Here is a 19,854-nt window from a genome sequence, read left to right on the forward strand (position 1 = left end):
TAGAATAATTCCAATTCCAATACATCAAATTCCAAATCTTCAATTTGAGACATATGGTGCCGGTCTCCTATAAGGCAGCTGCCCTCAGAATTTTCATGAAATAAAGAGAGAATGAGATGCTCCAACCAGTATTTTTCCCCCAAAGGAACTGTCCCCCAAAACAATGACTTAAATAACTGAACAGAGGATTTAATGAGCACTTCCCACCATAAGTCAGGGGCATGTCAATCAAACATTGCTCAGACACCAACACAGCCACCATGTGGACAAAACACACAGACACAGAGAAAAGAACAAACCCTACACCCCAGTACAGCCAAACATGTCATTAAGCCCCCAAAGGAATGTTTCCTCTCTTTGGTTAAAAGCAATTAATTCATGGGTATACTCAAAATGACAAAAATAAAGAGAAAAGATTAACATAAATCTTAGTCCTATAATTAAAATTAACTGTGTTTATCAATAAAAGCAACCACGCCATGCATTATTCAAGGCCTCCTGCTAGGAACCAACAGCACAAGAGAAAAATCTCAATAAATTTGCAAACATTCAACAGGTAAGAAATCTCAATTTACATCTGTTTCCAAAGAGAGAGTGAAGGTGAATAAACCAGCCAGGAAGCCACTGCTGGTTCTTCTCCCAGTTCCCAGAGGTCTCACACTCTCAAAAAACATAGATACCCCTTTTTCTGTAGACAGAAAATGCATTTTGAAGCAAGGTAAATCGTTCCTAAAATGTTGACATTCAACAGAGAAACTTTCAAAGGACCTGGAAACACTGGGCAAAACTGCCTAACCCAGTATGTCCAACACCCGGCCGATGGGAGTCCCTCTAAACAGCTGGAGTCCGTGTCTGAAACTAGCAACTTCCCTCCCACTTCCCTCTCTCATCAAAACTTGCCTTTTTTCGAACTTGGGAAAATGTTCCCAACTTTTCTAATATGAAGAATGTTTTAATATCAAAATTTTACCACCCCACCCACCAAAATAGGGATTGTATTTAGATCTTATTCTTTGAGAAAGCACTGTTAGAAACGTTACATGAAAACTTGGAAAGCAAGCGAGGTAGCAGAAGGCCCTTTTGTGTCACCCAAGGACTGTCTAGGGTAGGAGCTGGCGTACTGCGATGACCCAGAGGCCAAATCCAGCCCACAGCCTGCTTCCATACTGCCAAGGAGAAAGGGGGAAAGGGCAGGGACAGAAAGATGAGATGACAAGTGTGTGGCCTGTGAAGCCTGAAAGGTCCACTCTCTGACCCTCCAGGGAAAAAGTCTGCTGGCCCCTGGTCTAGGGGAATGAACTTAGCTCATCTCACTGCTTACTACTGATTAAAGAAGGGTTCCAAACTTAGTGAAGTTACTTGTTAACGTGTAGATTTTTGACCTGTACCAAAAAATTCTGTCCAGTGGAACAGACATGGGCATGCCTCAGAGACACTGCGGGTTCAGTTCTAGACCACCACAATAAAGCAAATATTGAAATCACAGGAATTTTTTGGTTTCCCAGTGTATATAAAAGCTATGTTTACACGATGCTGTAGCCTATTAAGTGTGCAATAGCATTATGTCTATAAAAGCAATTTATGTACTTTGGTTAAAAAATACCTTATAGCTAAAAAATGCTGACCATCATCTGAGCCTTCAGCAAGTCATGATCTTTTTGCTGGTGGAGGGTTTGAAATATCGCGAGAATTACCAAAATGTGACACAGAGGCAACAAAGTGAGCAAATGCTGTTGGGGAATGGTGCCAAAAGTCTTGCTTGACGCAGTGTGGCCACGAGCCTTCAATTTGTAAAAAGTGCACTATGTGTTAAGCACAGCACGGCGAAGGTATGCCCGTGTAGACTGCCTGCCATCCCAGGGCTACAAGGATCAAGCCATCAGGCACTAGAGCTGCCCTCTGTAGTTTCCTTGGAACACTGATCTGCTTTTCATAACAGACTAAAGTTTCTTTACCTTTTAAGTAATCTGTAACTTTCTGTATTTGCCTTTAAAACCTTTTATTGTCACCCTGGTTGAATGAAATAAGTACTGTGTCACAGTGACCTAGGATCCCATTTGACCACATTTTTTAAAACCTTTTGATATCTTTGACAAACTTCCCCAAGTCAAATTCTAAATGAAGCTCTCCTGACCTCTAGCAAACTTTGGGATGCTTCAAAGGGCCCTGAAACATCCCAAAGAAAGATATTAAACTAATTAGATTGATTTGGTATGTTAAATTACATGGGAAACATTGTTAAACAGATGGTGATAAACCTTCTTGCATTATATTGTATGGGTAAATGTCATTCGTATGGATATTCCAAAAATTATATGGAATCTCTAAAAATCTGGTATGTCCTGGTTACCAGTCATAATTGAATGTTACCAGTCATAATTCTAGTTACTATCTTAAAATGTTGTACATCTTAGAAATAACCAAGTTTTTTGTCAACTGCATTGTAATGATATCTTTAACTATGTCATTTTAAAGTCTTCTGTCATTTATAGACAGTCACTGTTTTACTTTGATGCTTTTAGAAAATGAAGACCTTCAAGATCCATAAAAAAGACTTTCTGACAAATACAAGTTTCTGATGACTTACACATATCACGGAACTACTTTTAGAACGAACCACTGAAGTGGGCAAGAAATTACAAAACCAATGGAAAACCTGATGGCTTCATCCAGATCAACAAAAATTAATTACATAGGACTGAATGATGGCTTCATCCAGATCAACAAAAATTAATTACATAGGACTGAATGAACTGATAAATATGATTTATAATTTTATGACTTTTTGTATGAAATATTAGTGGCTTTTAATCATTGTTTTCCAGAAACCCTTTCTTCTTATGCTAACTATGACTTACAGCAAATTGATAAGGTATAACTTTGTGCACAAAGAAACATTTATCTTTCCCTCTCTACCTGGGCCCTCCCGAATCTGGCTTCTCCAGCTGGCTCCCCCTCTGGACTTGATGACTTACTGCAATCCAGACTGCAACCAGTTACACTAACCATTGTTTTAATTTGTTCTCTTTGTTGTTTCAGGCTGTCTATACCTTGACTCTCTCTCTGCTGTGCTATGACCTTACTAACACCACTCGCTAGATGACTGATCTTCTGCTTTGTAAGACTGTTGTCTCTTGCTTTACCTGATGTGTAACCAGGCCTCTGACAAAATTAATGGTGTCTACACATCCTGAGGCCATCGATCACATAGAGAGCTCTATACAGAATAACCGTAACAGTGCAACTCTAGATATGGGAAGAAGTAATAAAGGAAAACACTTCCTGGATCATAATAAGCCAGCAGGAATCAGACGATCCCGAGAACTTCAGGTTGCCAACAGGGTCTAATTCAAAAACAGCACACCGAATGGCCTATCAACAAAATCCTCGTCTGACCTAGGAATGAGAATTCTTAGTGCTGCAGGACAAACTGGTCACAAAATGCCTCCCCAGTCTTGGTGGAATTTATGACCAAGAGAGGGCACTGCGGGCAGGGAGTGTTGCCGGCCATTTCGGTTCTACAAGGATCAAGCCATCAGCCACTGCAGCCACCCCAGTGGCGTGCCCTGAGGGGAATTCAGTACAGAGAAAACACAGGAACCATTCTATGCGCTGGATACTAGCCTTAGAGAGTTAGATGCAAATCTGAAGAATGATTTCAGTGAGCGCAGACTCTTGCATCTTCCCATACATAGAAAAGCACTCAGAATATTAACTTGTGATGTCTGTTTTTTGTGATTAGCAGTAATCTTTTCATGTTCCACTTTTTTTTTTTTTTTAAGCAAAAACTCCCATACATTCTGTCTCCTGTCTTACCTCTTCAGAGCAGTCCCTCAGAGCTCTCTAAGAGCCTGTCTTCCAGGCTGTAGTTCTCAGCAAGGTCCCTGGGTAAAACTTAATTTGCAACTTCTAGGCTGTGTGTTTTTCTTCCGTCAACACCTATAACTTCAAGGAGTTACGATCCTGATAAGACACTAATTTGATATCTAGATCAGCAATCAAATTATCTTTAAATATCCTAGCTTTTCAGATGCTTTTGAACCTGCATTGACAACTAAGTGGTTCCCTAATTAATGACTCAAAGAAAACCTGTGGTACGTGTTGTTTATATGTACCTGACAGTCATGATTTTTTGCCTTTTTGGAAATTACAGTTCAGTAACACATAATGACCAAAAGCAACGCTAGACTCAAGAGTGCAGTTAATTTATATTTTATAAGCCTTTAAAGCATCTACAACCACTTGAAAAGCAGCAGCATCTCACGAGGGCACGACACACTATTTAGTGAGGCTACAGAGTGCTCAAAATACAGAAACACCAAAAGACTCCTTGAAACCACCACCAAGACCCCAGGGGCCCTGCAGAATTCCAGGGAGAAACCCATACTGAGTTTTCCAATTGAATCTTCCTAACCTGAATAATCTGTTTCATCACCCATCCCTTACCAACAGAGGGGAACATGTCATCCCCAATTTACCAACATCTGACTCACAAACACCTTCCACCTGCAAACAATCTCTATCCCCCACAGCCTGGTTTCCCTCAGTCCTGCTCCAAGACAAGACCCAGGTGCATGGTGTGGGGCAGAGGGTGGATTTGGAGCTTTTAGAGAACCACTGAATTCCCAAAAAGAGAAAAAGGAGGATTTGGGTACATCAATAACAGCTTAAGGCAGCTGACAACATGGACAGACTCTTTAAAGGTCGACAAATTGCCTCTTCAACCCCAGCCAGCTCAAAATTACCAATCCACCAGGCCTTCTCTTTTTTATACTGCCTAAACAACAAAGATCAGACACTTCCCGCCAAGCTTAATAGTTCTCGGTCACCCACACTTCAGTGTAAATTAGTTTACTCCCCAGAGTGGCTTCCTCTTGACTTCCAGTAGCACCACTGAAATGGATAGATGCTGACGTGGGATGAGAACGAGAGCCCAGATGGACTGAGCGAGTGTGTGTGGCTCTCAAGTGGACCACTGGGGCTCACTTCCCTGGGCACCACACCTCTGCTTTCCTGAGCCTGTCCTGGCTGCATTCCTTAGGGAGCCCTGCGCCTCGGGAGCCCCACCGTTATGGAAATGAAACGTCTCTCTACTCCCCTTGCTGAAAAAGCCTCAGCTGCAGCAGATGTCGGCACCATTACAGCAGCATGGCTGAAGGAGCCAGAGCAGGTTCTGAGTAATCACAGCCTAATCACATTTTAATTACACTAGCAATCAGTGAGTTCTTAAAAAAAAGAAAAATTAAATGCTCATAAAGTGCAACACAGAAACAGAAATGATTCTGCAAAGGGTAGAAGCCCAGAGAGGTCAGACTGAAGGCTTCATTGCCCACTTCTTCAAAATTTAAAAAACTCAACAGAAAGTCAAATGTAGCCCTTAAAATGGGTAGGACATGACAATAAAATAGAGCCTTCTGGAAAGGACTCCTGCCTCCATTCCCATTCAGAAAATTTCAAGTAAGATGACTCAATAGGGGGTAAAGGAGAAAATGCAATCTTTAAAATCAGCCAGACCCAAATTCCAAGGAGGTTCTACCACAAGCAAGTCAATAACCTTGTCAGTTACCGCCTCTTCCTCTGAATACTTCGTGTAAGGAGGGAAAAGCCGTAGCGGAAAGGCCTGGCACTTAGTGGACACCCATAAAGGACAGCTGTGACTTCACCAAGTGCTAACAGCACTGACCCTTTTAATCAAAGTAGGTAACATTTAAATAAAAGTCTGATGCAATGACACTACTTCCTCATTCAAAAAGATGGCAATAGTCATTTTTAATTAACGTATTTCCTAAAGGAAGAGTTTAATACAAGTGCTTCTTTAATCCCTGTCCTTGTAATAGTCACTTTTTTTTTCCAATTCAAACACCTACCTTGTCATTATTTTCAGCATTAACCTGGTACAGTGATGTTCCAGTGGCCACTAGCCTCTTTCTTAAAGAGTAACCTAACTTTGCTGTTAAGGTGGTGGTTCTCAATTTAAGCTGAATTAGAACCACCTGGAGGGCCTATTAAACCGCAATTGCTAAGCCCGCCCCCAGTGGTCCTAATTCAGAAGGTGTGGGTGAGGCCCAAGAATGTGCATTTCCAACAAGTCCTCAGGTGATGCAGATTCTGCTGGTCTAGGACCACACTCAACCCAGTGCTTTGAGAGGCTCAACCCTTCTCCTCTCAGCTCACACATGACAGGGAGGGTACATGACAGACACTCATATGCCCAGAACCTCTGCTGAGAACTGTGGGACAAGATTCCTTCTGCTGGATTTTAACCTGGAAAGATACAGCAGTAGGAGGCACTGGCAGCCACCTTGTGGCCGTGACGGAGATCCTGGCTGAGACTGGAACCAACCCCAAGGAAGCAGAGCCAAGAGACACACCCAGATAAAAGGGTTTGAGTCCCAGAGTCAAGGGCATTCCCGAAGGCAAGTCTTCCTGGGACTTTCCAGGAAAGTCTTGTCTTTTACGATACAAGACATCCCTTTTTGCTTAGACAAGTTTGGCTCAGCAATTCAGCTACTTACAAAAGAACCCTGAAAACTGAGCTTGTTGGCTTTACTTGGTTTGTCTCCCTGTCTGTTTTGGCTCTCCATTTTTCTCCTAGATAGCAAGTGCTTAAACCTTTAAAATGTCTTCATTATCTCCAGGTCAAATGTCCCAACCAATTCATCAATCAAAACAAAAGTAAAAAGCAGTAGCTTGGGAATCTTGGGAATGTAAACAACCCACCTACACAGAACACACATTTCCCTCTCCCAGGGTAGAACCTACGACTTTAGTGTAATTCTAATCAAATACCCACTGAATGGCCAATTACAAGGTCAGGAACTTTTCAAAACTCAGTAGAAACAATTTAGAAAATATAATGGGAAAAAATATTACTCATAAGTAACACAGAAAATTAATTCTGAGAAGTAACTAAACCAGAAATGCACGGACATATATAAAGAAAACCATATAGCTTTGCAGGGGCAGGAGAAGGGGGAAATGAAAAAAAGGAAAAGGGTTACGTTTCTGGCCAGAAAAACTCAATATTGTAAAAATATGAGGTATTCCCAAATTAATATACAATATCTGAAACTCTCATACAAATCAATTTTTTTAAAAAAATCTAAAAACCTCAATAAAAATGGGGAAATAGGCCAAAGGCAATGAGGAAGCGATTAACACAAGAAAAACAACTAGGCAATAAAGATATGAAAACCACGCAGGGTGCGCAGCCCATGGGACACACTGCCTGGAGGGATGGGACAGGAGCACACGGTGATGCTGTGTTTCCGGGGGCTAATGGGGGCATCTGTATTAAAACCTCAGCACTATGCAGTTCTGACTCCAAAGCTTCACTTCCAGAAACTTACCCTAGAGAAATAATAAGTGAGAGCCCAAGAATGTTCATTACAGCATCATTTTTGGTAGAGAAGGGAGGGGAGGAAGGGAGGAGGGAAGAAGTGAAACAACCTTAAGTGCTGAACAAGTACTTACTACCTGCATAAGGACGGAAAGAGGCATTGGTTGTACTTCTGGGCACTGAATTCATCCTTTTAAGAAATGTATTATTTAAAAATTGTGGCCATCACCTTCTGAATATGCAAATAACCCTACTATTTAAAACTTTCTGAAATTGTCTTTTATTTAAATAATAACTAGTTGGCCTAAAATTAGATATGTACATATTATGGTACAATGAAACATCATTCATATATGCTCAATGACCTAGATTTGCAAAATGTACACCCTTAGTTAGGGAAAGAGAGGCTATATAATATACATAGGTATAGTATAAAGCAGACAAGCACCCAGGATACACTGTACAGCACAGGGAAATACAGCCCTTACTTTGTAATAATTATAAATGGAGCATAACCTATAAAACTACTGAATCACTATGTTGTACACCTGAAACTATTACAAATCAACTATACTTCACTTTTTAAAAATAGCACGTATAGAATAGAATGTCATATTTTTATAAATATATTTATATTCATTTTTATATATTGCAAAGAAAGATCTAAAGAATATACACCAAACATTTAACAGTGGTTATGACTGGGTAGTATGATTGTGAGGGATCTTTATCTTCCTCTTTCATATGTCTGTATTTTCTCAAGTTGCTAAAATTATCACATATCCTTTTAATTATAAGAAAAATAACATAAATGTTAATTTTTGTAAAAGGAAAAAGAAACGTGACTGACATATGGGTTCAGGTGCTAATGCAGCAAAGTATAAGAAATCACCTCTTCCCTTTCCTGTGACTTACGCAATACAGCACAGCAGTGCACTGCCAGTTCCTCCAGATGGCACTTAGTGGAGGCACTGAAAACACTGTTCCCTTGCCCACCACCACCTAGCATTCATTTAATTCTTCATTCAGCCATTCTCTTGCTGATCACCTCCCATGGGCCAGGCACAGTGCTGGAAAGGCTACTTTAAAAATATCTGTTCTTCCAGAAAATCAGATGCAAAATGCATTGAGTGAGTTAGGGTGGTTTATGCTCTTTGCATAATTAAAATTTTCACCTCCTACTGCCCATAGATTCTGCATATCCTGTGTGATTTCTCATGGTGCTTTCTCCTTCCCCACCCTCGCCCACAAGCGCTCTAAATTTGGAAGCAACAAGGAGTAAGGCCATAGAGTTTGGCCCAGAGTGCATTTAAATTTAAGAGTGCTTGAACACATCATCATGACATCCTTCTCTACGCTGCAACTCAAAAGCCAGGGACATCTGCAGGTGACGGAGTTCAGTGAGCCTAGGGAGATGATCTGGCTGGTCCATGTCATTAATGACCATCTCAGAGGGCAGCTGGCCCCTGCAAGCTCCATCAGAAGACAGGAAACCCTAATGATCAGACTCTCCTTCCCTCTGCAGCCAAATATCTTGGCAGCTTTACAATAGCCCCATCTTGTGGTTGATTTCTTCTGCAGGAACTCACCACCCCTAAGGAAAAGTCCATTACAGAAAATCAGGGAATCAGAGAACCGATGGACATGTAACACAAAACCATGAATTATTCAGTAACTTGTCCATTACAGCTTTTAATACTTTAGGTGAGTCAGTGATTTCCAAAAATACAAGACCCGTTAGATGAACATGGAAGTCGGGAGAACTACATCTCATCCTTTTCTTACCTACTCAGGATCGAAAAGAGTTTCAGTGAAGAAATTCCTATCTCATATAAATGAAGTAAGTTTCCTTTCCGCTCTCTGTCTCCACAGTTAGATCAACACACCCCTGTTAGGTCTGTCTAGACCACTAATGAGCAGAGCTGCAGCTAAATGATTATAGGAACAAATGCTGCTATAGTAAATTTAATTAAATCCAATTATTATTAACTTGGTAATTTCTATGTGCTGGATACCACAAGCTTAATAAAAGTCATATGGTCTGTGTCCTCCACAAGCTCCCAGGCGCCTGGGAGACACAGGTATGTACGTAACTCATTTTATTGCACGAGGAATGTGACACCTCTGATAATAGAACACACTACGTTACAGTGGCTCCAGGCACGGGCTCTGGAGGCGGACTGCCTGGGCTGGAACTCGGGTTCCACTCAGCACTAGCAATGTGGCCTCGGCAAGTTACTTCGCCTTCTCTACCTCAGTTTCTCCATCTGGAGAATGGAGGTAATAACAGGTTGCTGTGACGCTGAAACATGACACACACGGCGGTGCTGTTGGCCCTGGTGTAACTGCGCCCAGCATGTGCAATACAAAGGGACCGAGGACAAGGGCCTGGGGAAGCCGTCCAGAGAAATGGAATCTGTGGCCAAGTTCTGAGTAACGGTGAGGACTTCAGTGCGCAGTGACGGGAAAGACAGGTGAGTCCCATCAAAGGAGGAACCTGACCAAAGGCCTGGAGGTAGGGAAGACGGGGTGGAGGACGTGGCTACAGGACCAGGCCTCCGAGCTGTGGGCACCGGGGGCACAGGAGAAGCAACGCCGAGATGAGCAGGCGGGGATCTGACCGAGGAGGTGCGGGGCCAGTAGCCTGCAGGCAGGGCCAGCCCAAAAAGCAGGGCATCACAGTGGTGAGGAACACGGGTTCTGAGTCTGACTCTTAGCTCCAGCTCTGAAGGGCTATGTGACCTTGGGCAAGGTTACCTAATCCTTCTGTGACTCTGTCTTCTCATCTGCAGAAGGGGTGTGGTGGGGACTAAGTAAGCATTTATATGACAAGTGCCTAGCACAGTGCCTGGCACAGAATGACATACCCAAGTGTCTGCCGTGAGAAGGCACCTCTTCCTGCCACCCCAGCAGCCTTCAGAAAGTGACCAGGAGTAGGTCTGGGCAACGACAGGGTCAAGGGTGCTTTTCAACTCTTCAAATATATCACCATGAAAATCAATGCTGTCTTTTGGACAAAAACGTCCACAGTCCAGGATAAAATTCCACCTCCAGGCTAGACGAAGAGCTGGCGCTAAACTGAGGCGCACACACTACCAAGTGACATGACAGTGAGTCTGTCCCAGACTCTCTGAGTTCACCCTGGCCTCTGCAAAGTGGCCAAATACACCATGTATGAGACGGGACCTGTGCCAACTTCTGAAGGATGGCAAAAGTTTTCACACACGCACGAGCGGGAGCGGAGGGCAGGAGCCAAATGCATACTCACAGCTGCTCCCGCAATCCCTACGACGAGAACTTACTTCCAGATCCATCCTTGACTCTAGGTCCTTCAGGCTTGGCCTCAGAAATAATGTTCGCATTGGCATTATTCTCCATCTCGATCACAAAGTCACTGTCCTCCTCAAACTCAGGGTGGCTAAAGATCCAATCCAGTGCTCTTTCCAGGTTACTGTTCTGATAAAACAAAAGCACTGTTACAATGTCTGCAGTCCCTGGGCCTCATTCTCTCCTGACCGTTTAAACTAGGCCTGAATTCATTAGTCCTAAGGGCATCTGAGTAAGCAGCCCTGACCCTGCACGTGAAACGCACTGTCAGTTGACACTGTGCAAGTCTCCCCACCCAGGTCTGTCGCTGGATTCAGCAGAAAGCAGCTCGGCATTCCAGAGCCCGTTTCAGTCTGAGCTCAGCAGTTCTGCAGGCTGACGCTGATGATGATGGAGGCAGAAAGCCAAAGAGAATGGCATTTGTTCAAGTGCAGCCCCTTCCAAAGCCACACTAACTGCACACACTATATTCTCTACCAACTGTATTTGCCACAGATAACCCTGCAGGGTAGAGGGCCAACACGGGCCCTGTGTCAGGGCCTCCTCTCCCTCAGTGCTGGCTGAATGGTCAAACAGCAGTAGAGATAAGATTAATGCCTTGATTAGTGATGATCACACTGGTTAGCTAAGTGAAATTGTTTTAAACTGAACTCCATGTAGTTCAAATCAACAGACCATGAAAACATTTCCGTCTTCCTCCATTTGACATATCATTTAGACATAGATTCTCCAAATTAAACAATCAAGCAAGTAAAATAAGTGGGGCATAAGCAAGTATCCTGAGTGCAACTGAATCTGGATGAGACATTTCAAGCATTTTAAAGGGAAATAGACAGTCCAACCATACTGCCATGAGCCAGGTGGGAGCTGCTGTGACCTCAGCAAGGGACCCCGGCCAGCACCCAGCCAGGACAGGCAAGAAAGAATCGGGAGCAGATATCCACTCAAAAATGGATTATGGTGTAAAAAATAAGTATTTTCCCTTGATATTCAACAGTTATCTGCACTACAAGAGGAAGACTTCTATCTGCCCTCCAGTCTCATGGTCCCTTCTCTCCTGATACCATCAGGGTGTTCATGAATACCTGAAGAATCTTTCCTCTCTGCAGAGAGAAACAGAAGCAGAGAATTCCAAGAAGCCTTCTCTATGAGGATTTTTCAGAGACCTTGCTCCAAGGTCTTGGTGTCAGAAAAACACGATTTCTCCTAAAGAACTGCCTTATTGAACACAGAATCTCAAGCATTCTTCTTAGCTCTAAGACCACAAGCGAGCTCCAAGTCAAATCTCTGACCTCCTGCTAATAAACATTAAGATGATACAGTTTCTTGCACTTTGGTCATCTTGCTCTTACTGTATTATCTCCCCCCCCCTCCTTTTTTTTAAATCTCCTATTCTTAAAATCTCTGTACGATTCCCTCAATCATTTATTTTAGCAAATAAATCCCTGTGGGGCATGGTGGGGTATAGCGTGAGACAGACATGATTTTAAATGATCAAAGGACATTAGAAAGTTTCAGCTGCTACTGACAGAAACACAAACCACCTCCAATAAAAGGAAGGTGTTCCCACACAGTCTCTCATGCTTACCGTTGCTCGTAGTGCCTGAATAGCCTGATTTCGATGGAATCCCATGGAGGTAATAATAGCTATAATTTCCTCCGGAGGCTGGTTATCCAGTCCAGTAGCACCAAAAACAGAGGCTCCAGCAGAAGCTGCTCCTCCATAACCAGGCATGGTCAGTGGTTCAGCAAAATCTGGGGAAAGCAACACACTCAGACCCTTTTCTGTTCTGGGTCTTGAAATAAACAACACTTTAGAGCTAAGAAGAAAAAGTACCTAAAGTTATGATAATCAAGACTGTCTGATACTGGCATAAGGATAAACATATAGATTGAGAGACCAATCAAATAGAACTGAGAGTTCAGCTAGAAACCCACATCAACTGATTTTCGACAAGAGGTACCAAGAACACTCAATGGGGAAAGGACAGTCTTTTCAACAAATGGTGCTGGGACAACCACATATCCACATGCAAAAGAATAAAGTTGTTCCCCTACCTCACACCATATACAAAAATTAACTCTAAACAGATCACTGATCTAAATGTAAGAGCTAAAACTACAAAACCCTTAGAAGAAAGCATAAGAGAAAATCTTCATGACCTTGGGTTACACAACGGTTTCTTGGATACAACACCACAAGCACAAGTGACAAAGGAATAAACTGAATTTCAACATAATTAAAAACTTTTGTGCTTCAAAGGACACCATCAAGAAAGTGAAAAGACAACCCATACAACGGGAGAAAATATTTGCAAATCATATATCTGTTAAGGTACTTGTATCCAGAACTCTTAGAACTTAACAAAGACAAATAACCTCATTTTAAAAACGGGCAAAAGATTGAATAGACATTTCTCCAAACATACATAAATGGCCAATGAGCATATGAAAAGATGTTCATCACTAGCCATCAGGGAAATGCAAATCAAAACCACAATGAGATACCACTTCTCATCCACTGGAATGTGAATAACAAAAACAACAACAAGGCTTGGTGAGGATGTGCAGAAAATGGAACCCTCATACACTGCTACTGGGAATGCAAAATGGTACAAACACGGCTGAAAACAATTTGGCAGGTCCTCATAAACACGGAATTATTATATAACACAGCAATTCTACTCAAGAGAAATGAAAACCATTATGTCCATACAAAAATTTGTGCACAAAAGGCTTATAGCAGCATTATTCATAACAGCAAAAGAGTGGAAAAACCCAAATGTCCATCAATTGATGAAAAGATAAATAAAATATAGTATGCCCACATTTTTCAATGGTCTTTTTGCTACCACATTATACATTTTAAAAGGGTGAATTATATCCCAATTAAGCTATTATTTTAAAAAAGATAAAATACAAAAATTATGACTTTGCTACACAGGCAAAAAAATCTTTCTTCCCCCAACACAGCATATTGTGAGCTGAAAAGTCATTTTTTAGAGGACATTCAGAGGATAGGGAAGGACCAAGGCTTAGTCAGCATCACTGAAGATGGTTTCAGACTCCAAAGTCATTCCATTTTCTGACCACCTACCTGGCTCTTCCATGTGAACAATGATCCAGTTGAAGGCCACCTCAGCTCCCATATTTCCAGTAAAGTACACAGCCTTCCGGCACGCTTCTAGAGGGAAGCCCATCTCGGCCAGCTGCATCACTGATGACTCATCGATGTCTGATGCTACAGAGCACAACAGGACATGCTGGTGTAAGAGAGTAAACCCTATTTCTTCTGTCTTAGCTTCTCTCGGTCCCCTTGCCCACAAGCTACCCAAAGATGAAGCTGTTTTCATTTAATGCGCAGATGATGGTTTAACTGTGTTTAGTTTTAAGCCATCCAAATAGTAAGCTATTTGAGCTGAATTTTCATCTTTGGCCTAAGTAGGAACCATGGCAATTACCTGAACAATCCAAGCACTGACAAACGATTCTCTAATTTCCTATGAGACCTAGACCTAGCGTGCTCCCAGAACCATTTCAGCCTCTCAGATCATTCTCAAGACCTCCACAGCAGCCTCTCCCAGACTGAAATTTGAATAGGAAAACATTATCTATATGCCAAAGAGCCTGTTCCCTAAATCTCACAGGAAGTTATAGCGGTCCTTCAGGTATATTACAATCAAAGGAAGTAAGCAGCTTAATGCTAAGATAGAAGGAAAGAATGCATTTTTCAATTGTATACACTTAAGATATTAAGATTGCTTTACAAATTTAACCTTAGCTTAGATACAGGTTTTCTTTTCATAATATGCAGATATTGGCAGAGATGTGTATATCCACGTGTGTGTATATACACACACAAATAGACTTATATGTATATATACATACATGCTTCTATGGATATGCATACATGCACTTGTATGTGTGTGTACACAGACACACCTACACGTGCTCTCAAATTACACCAAAGGTGGGTTGGGAACAGGAGCACAAAATATATCCCTTATGTGTCCATGTCCTGAGGTCTCTCATCTACCAAAACCTCAGCCAAAGACAACAGTCAGTACAACTCAGGAACAGAGAAACCTGTCCTACAAAAATTATATTGAAAATGTGTTACCAAAGTTCTCTTTCATGAAGAAGATACACAGAACATCCTATCAAGATAAACTTTTAAGAAAGCAATAATGTCAGACAGTGATTCCCAAATTGTGTCTCAGAGTATCCTAGTGTTCTAAGAGAGATGCAATTACTGAACCACAAAACAGGGGGTTTCCTTGGTCAAGTAAGTTTTTTAAACATACATTCTCTATTCTCCACTTAGAAATTTACAATGTAAGCTAACAAAGTGAAAATTCCAAAGTCCTGCAGGAAAGAAACTATGAAACTCTTTGTAAGACTCTTTTCTCTAGAATGCAGTTAAGTAGTGAAGCTTAATAAGGCTATCTATGTATGTATATAACAGCTTATTAAATTGAAAAGTCTAATTCCATTTCTCTGTAAACGAACCAGGCACAGGTAAAGAACAGTAGAAGGACAGGTACCCACTGCTAACAGTGGTCACGGATGGGCGCTAAAACCAGAGGTGACTCGTATTGCTAATCCATAATTCCCAAATATGTTTCTACTTCTGTAGTAAGAAAACAATCAAAGTTACTCCTTTTAAAAATCTGAGAAAGACAGGATGTAAATGTAAATTAACCTCCACTAATTCTGTTTTCTCCTGTGGAATATGGGTAATTGCTGGTAAGACAGCAGGCTTAGATCAGGAGGATATCAGTGGCCAAACCACTTAACGCTGGAAAATCGCTGAGCGCTGAGGTCAGACAGGCTCCTCTGATACGGGCAGGTTCAACCACCCATCACCTCCCCGGGGCAAGATCTTGGAGGCCAGCTCTCTGCAGCATCAGGGGCAGCCAGCAAACATCTCACATTCCAGGAAAGGTCAAGTGACATGAAACGCACACTCATCTCCAAGCCCTGGCTCTGGTCCCAGCTCTGGGTCTCTGAACTTCCCTGGGTCTCAGTTTTAACCTCTGTAAAATGTCACCTGCTCTGCCCTTCTTACCATGATAATCAAGTGAGAATCTGGGCTTTGTATTAATAGTAAGGTTATATACAGTTGAAAGAATCTGTGGAGTAATAAATACAACATGACTCACTGTAACCATTCGAAATTAGTAACAGCCGTTGTTATTAGTACAGATTATTCAGAGGCAGTGGTTTGCCCATGACCCACACTGACCCTAACAGCTTCTCTCAGCAATCAGCAAATCATAATTGACCCAAGAAAGGATATATGAAGGTCGAAGACACCTGATCAACACGTAAAGTGCTTGCAATGTAAAACACCTGAACTTCTAAATTAACAATGGTGTCTCCAGAACAGCTTTACAGACAAGAAGATTTAGACTCCCTCTTCCTCCTAAATACGTAAGTTATTCACTATAAATAGTTGATTTTTTAAATGTTCTTTTTAGAAAACCAAGAGCATCAACTCCCACAGGATTAAGGAACTAAAAGGCTACAAAACTAAAAAGCAATCCAATGAAACTAATAACCTTAAGAGTATTAACTAACACTACCATGTCCTGGCAGTCGTGTGTCTTCATTACGTGTCCAGAAGTAGGAGTGGAGAAAGTGACAGGCCACTGCACCACCACTGCAGAGAGAGGCCTACTCGCGCAGCCAGAAGGGGAAGAAAAGCCATCATTATCCCCCTTTCACACACACAGAAACTGAGGCTCAGAGAAGTTAAGTCAGTTATTCTAAGTCACACAGTCACAAGTGGCAGAGCCAAGATTCCATCACAGGGCTGGCTGGCACTCTCGCTAACGGCCGCTCTCCTGAACCACAGAGCCACCTCATCACCATGTCACTGGTTTAGATTTGCCGCTACCTCAACCTGCAGACCAAGAATGGTTCCCACCCAGGAAAAGCTGCACATCCACACGCAGAGAACAACACCCCTTTACTGAACCCCCACAGATAAGCGTGTCAGGCCAGTAACAACTGTAGGACACTGAGAAAAAAATGTAAAAGATACATACGGTCTATCAATTGGTTCATCAGGCGATCTGGAAATTAAAGGAGAAGGCAGGAAGTGAGATCAAACCATGGCAGAGAGTTCTAGAGAAAGAAAGAGTTAATCCAGAGCACTTACCAACCGCCCACCCCTTGAGATCCCACACAGTTGTCAGCCCCTCCACTCCCCACGCAGCCCCCGCCAGCCTGCAGGATAAAGTCATTCCAGTAAAGAGAGGAAAACACCAGGTTTGGGGCATTCAGAGCAGATAAAAACATGACGCTCTGCTTATCATCTTAATGAACCAGATAATTTCTCTCCCTGTACTTCTAAGAGCTCTATATAACTACTGGCCAAGGATTCTGTTATCAGCATCAGAGAAAGCAGGAGCAACGCTAGCAAACCATCTTGTATTTCTCGGTCACACAGACTGATCTCTTCTTCCTCGAACCCCTTTAATGAACCACCTGTACCACTAACCCAGACTGTCCCACCTACAGCCCCTCCCCTACTGGCCATCCTCTGTAACTAGCATCTGACTGGGCATTAGAGAACAATGTGACCGTCTCGACCCTCTCTTGCTCCTCCTGGATTCCCCTTACCCTTCTTTTGCACCTGAACGTGATCACCCATAATATTCGTGGCTCAGCTGATGGGAAACCCCATGGCAGAGGGGCCCAGGGTGCTCTGTTTAGTGCACTATTAGCTGATTTACCTAATTAACTCATTAGGAAGGTGAACAGTAAACAGGTGAGCAAGCGAACTCAGAATGAAAGTGATTTCATCAGAACGCCTGAGCTACTCATGAAACCAAGATTTCTCCATGCTGTTCTTGGACTCAAAAAGGCAATTATTTTTTGCATGTCCTTTTCCCTTAAAAAGTTAAGGACTCTGAACAATGACTACTTAAGCATTCACAGAGTGAATGAGAAACTCAAACTGCTGTCTTGCTGTGAAGCAGTGACGAAGCTGGGGTGGTGAGATGCAGACTAGATTTTTAAAACCAATGCATATAATATTGTTGAATTTGCCCTTTAGGTGTCCAAAGGAATGACACAGACCCCTAGCCTAAGAGCCCACTGAAAACACAGGCCTCCTCTTCCCCACAGGTGCGTTAGGGGGAAGAGGAGGGAGGGAGGCAAGACCAGAGGCAACAAAACCTAAAAGCCTTTTGGAGGTTTGCTGCCCTCTGTGGCAGGTCCATTTCGACTGCTCACGATGGGTCCGTGCCACTTCTCATGTCTATTTTAAGTTTACAGGTGCAGCCAGGCTTCACATCTGTGTGTCTATGGTGGGTTACAGCACAGGAAGGCACCAAGGGACAGCTGAGTGGTGAAAAAGGACTATTCCAGCAGAGGAGCGGGGGATGGGTCGAGAAGGTCCTGCTGGCAGAATATGGTACCTTTGGAGTCATCAGGAATAACTATGGGGGGGCTGATGTCCGGAAGTTCCTCCTCTCCTGGCTGCAACCCCCTGGCTCGGAGATGGTTGATATCAAGTAGGTCTGGCATGTCAATTGAAACATCTGTGAAATGAGAAAGATAATATTCACTGGACTCTCCAAACACACACAATCACCTCCTAAAACCAGCACTGCTAACTCTATGCACACGTGTCTAGGCAGAGCCAAGGGATGCTTTATAGTTCCCTGAGTAAAGCACTGGACCAGAAGAATCACTGAGACTAGTTAGATTTTAATGCAGAATCAGGGGAAATACAGGGGGTGGCAGGATTTCACACGGAACAAGATCAAATGAGGTAAGCCAGAGGTCGCACACTGGTAGCCCAGAGAATGTTTGTTGCCCAGTTTGTTTGATGTTTTTTAAATGGTGGCAACAAATTCCAATTTTTAAATCAGAAAATTTAATTTGAACATCCAGATTTCCAGCTTATTTTGAAAAACAAAAGGCTGTAGCGTATTCTCATATGGTGACAACTGCCTGGGGCTGGTCTTCAGCTTCTAGGCAACATGTGCCCCCTGTGCCGGTCTGCTACAGACCCCACCACTCCCTATTGCCCCCATGATCCAGAACATATTTATGTGATTCTGATTCTTATGGTAGAGAACAGCTTTCCTAATCCATGACTTTATTCAAAACAGGAATACCCAAGAAAGACCAAGGCAGCTACAGCTGTATGTTTCTCAGACCCAGCCTGCTTCTTTCATTCACATTATCACCCTGGTTAGGCATTTGAGTCTGCAACCCCTAGTTTATGTCTTTTCTCAGATCATGACTGGTATTGTGATTATTCGACCTAAGGTAATAAAAAAGGATGAAGCTTTAAAGAAATTAATTGAATCTCAAGTGTATTCATCTTAAGGGACTTTTTTTTTTTTTTAACATTCTCAGCTCAGCTGTCATTACGTTGACTAACTCAAATAAAAAATGTATCAGTCTAACAGCCTGTTGAGATTGAGTACTGCACACACTCAGATAGGGTAATAATGGAAAATGGGTTGAAACGCTGGTGCAGGGTATGTCTCTTGGGCTAGCAAACAGAACCTGAAAACACTATCCTCCAAAACAGTTATGATGCCAGGTACATAAATCCTAAAACAACCAGCCACGGAAAAAGCTTAGTTTAAAAAGTTTTTTTTTAATCTCAGGGGACAGCAAAATCAAACATAATGCCTGACCCACAAAATCAATACAATTGTTCCTCAATAGAAAAATTCAGGTTCATTAATGAAAGCTTTGGGGCTGCTTTAAAGTCAGCAAGCCTACAAGATCTGTTCTGAATTTAGCCTTTACAGAAATTCCAAGGACAAAAGAAAATAAGAAAACTGTTTTCGAGGCAGTTCACAGCCTTTAGAAGTCAGTTTTCTCTCTCAGGAACTTCTCAGGTCCACGAGGAAAGGCTGAGTGATGAACAACCTACCCTCTGCCCTCCTCCCTGCCCACAAAATTACTCCACCAGGAAAAACAAAAGATGCTGCAGACTCAGTCCCAGGCTGCTTGATGCCACGTGGAAACGGGCTCTATGTAAGCCATAAGTGCCAGAGGTCTCTGGGAAAACACTCCTGCTAATTTTACATTCTTCCTACCTATCCCCTCTAGATGAGCAGATGAGTGCTTAATTAACCAGCATAAGACTTGTGTGATTTTTTAAGTGCTCAACATAAAAACTTTAAAAGACTGGCAAATGGTCCGAGGTACTTGCT

General features: G+C 42.4%; 1 protein-coding gene across 17 annotated transcripts in view; it reads right to left on the bottom strand.

The window, feature by feature from the left end:
• Positions 1-19,854, bottom strand: part of USP13 (ubiquitin specific peptidase 13) — a 128,693-nt gene that overhangs the window by 22,176 nt on the left and 86,663 nt on the right. For all 17 annotated transcript variants that reach the window (XM_074367386.1, XM_074367388.1, XM_074367457.1 and 14 more), the window contains 5 exons: positions 18,094-18,216; positions 16,717-16,743; positions 13,764-13,907; positions 12,255-12,421; positions 10,642-10,795 (listed from right to left, as the gene is read on the bottom strand). In XM_074367386.1, the coding sequence (XP_074223487.1) occupies positions 10,642-10,795; positions 12,255-12,421; positions 13,764-13,907; positions 16,717-16,743; positions 18,094-18,216 (615 nt within the window). The remainder of the gene's footprint in view (positions 1-10,641; positions 10,796-12,254; positions 12,422-13,763; positions 13,908-16,716; positions 16,744-18,093; positions 18,217-19,854) is intronic.

The sequence above is a fragment of the Camelus bactrianus genome, chromosome 1, assembly GCF_048773025.1.
Source record: "Camelus bactrianus isolate YW-2024 breed Bactrian camel chromosome 1, ASM4877302v1, whole genome shotgun sequence".
Lineage (NCBI taxonomy): Eukaryota > Metazoa > Chordata > Mammalia > Artiodactyla > Camelidae > Camelus > Camelus bactrianus.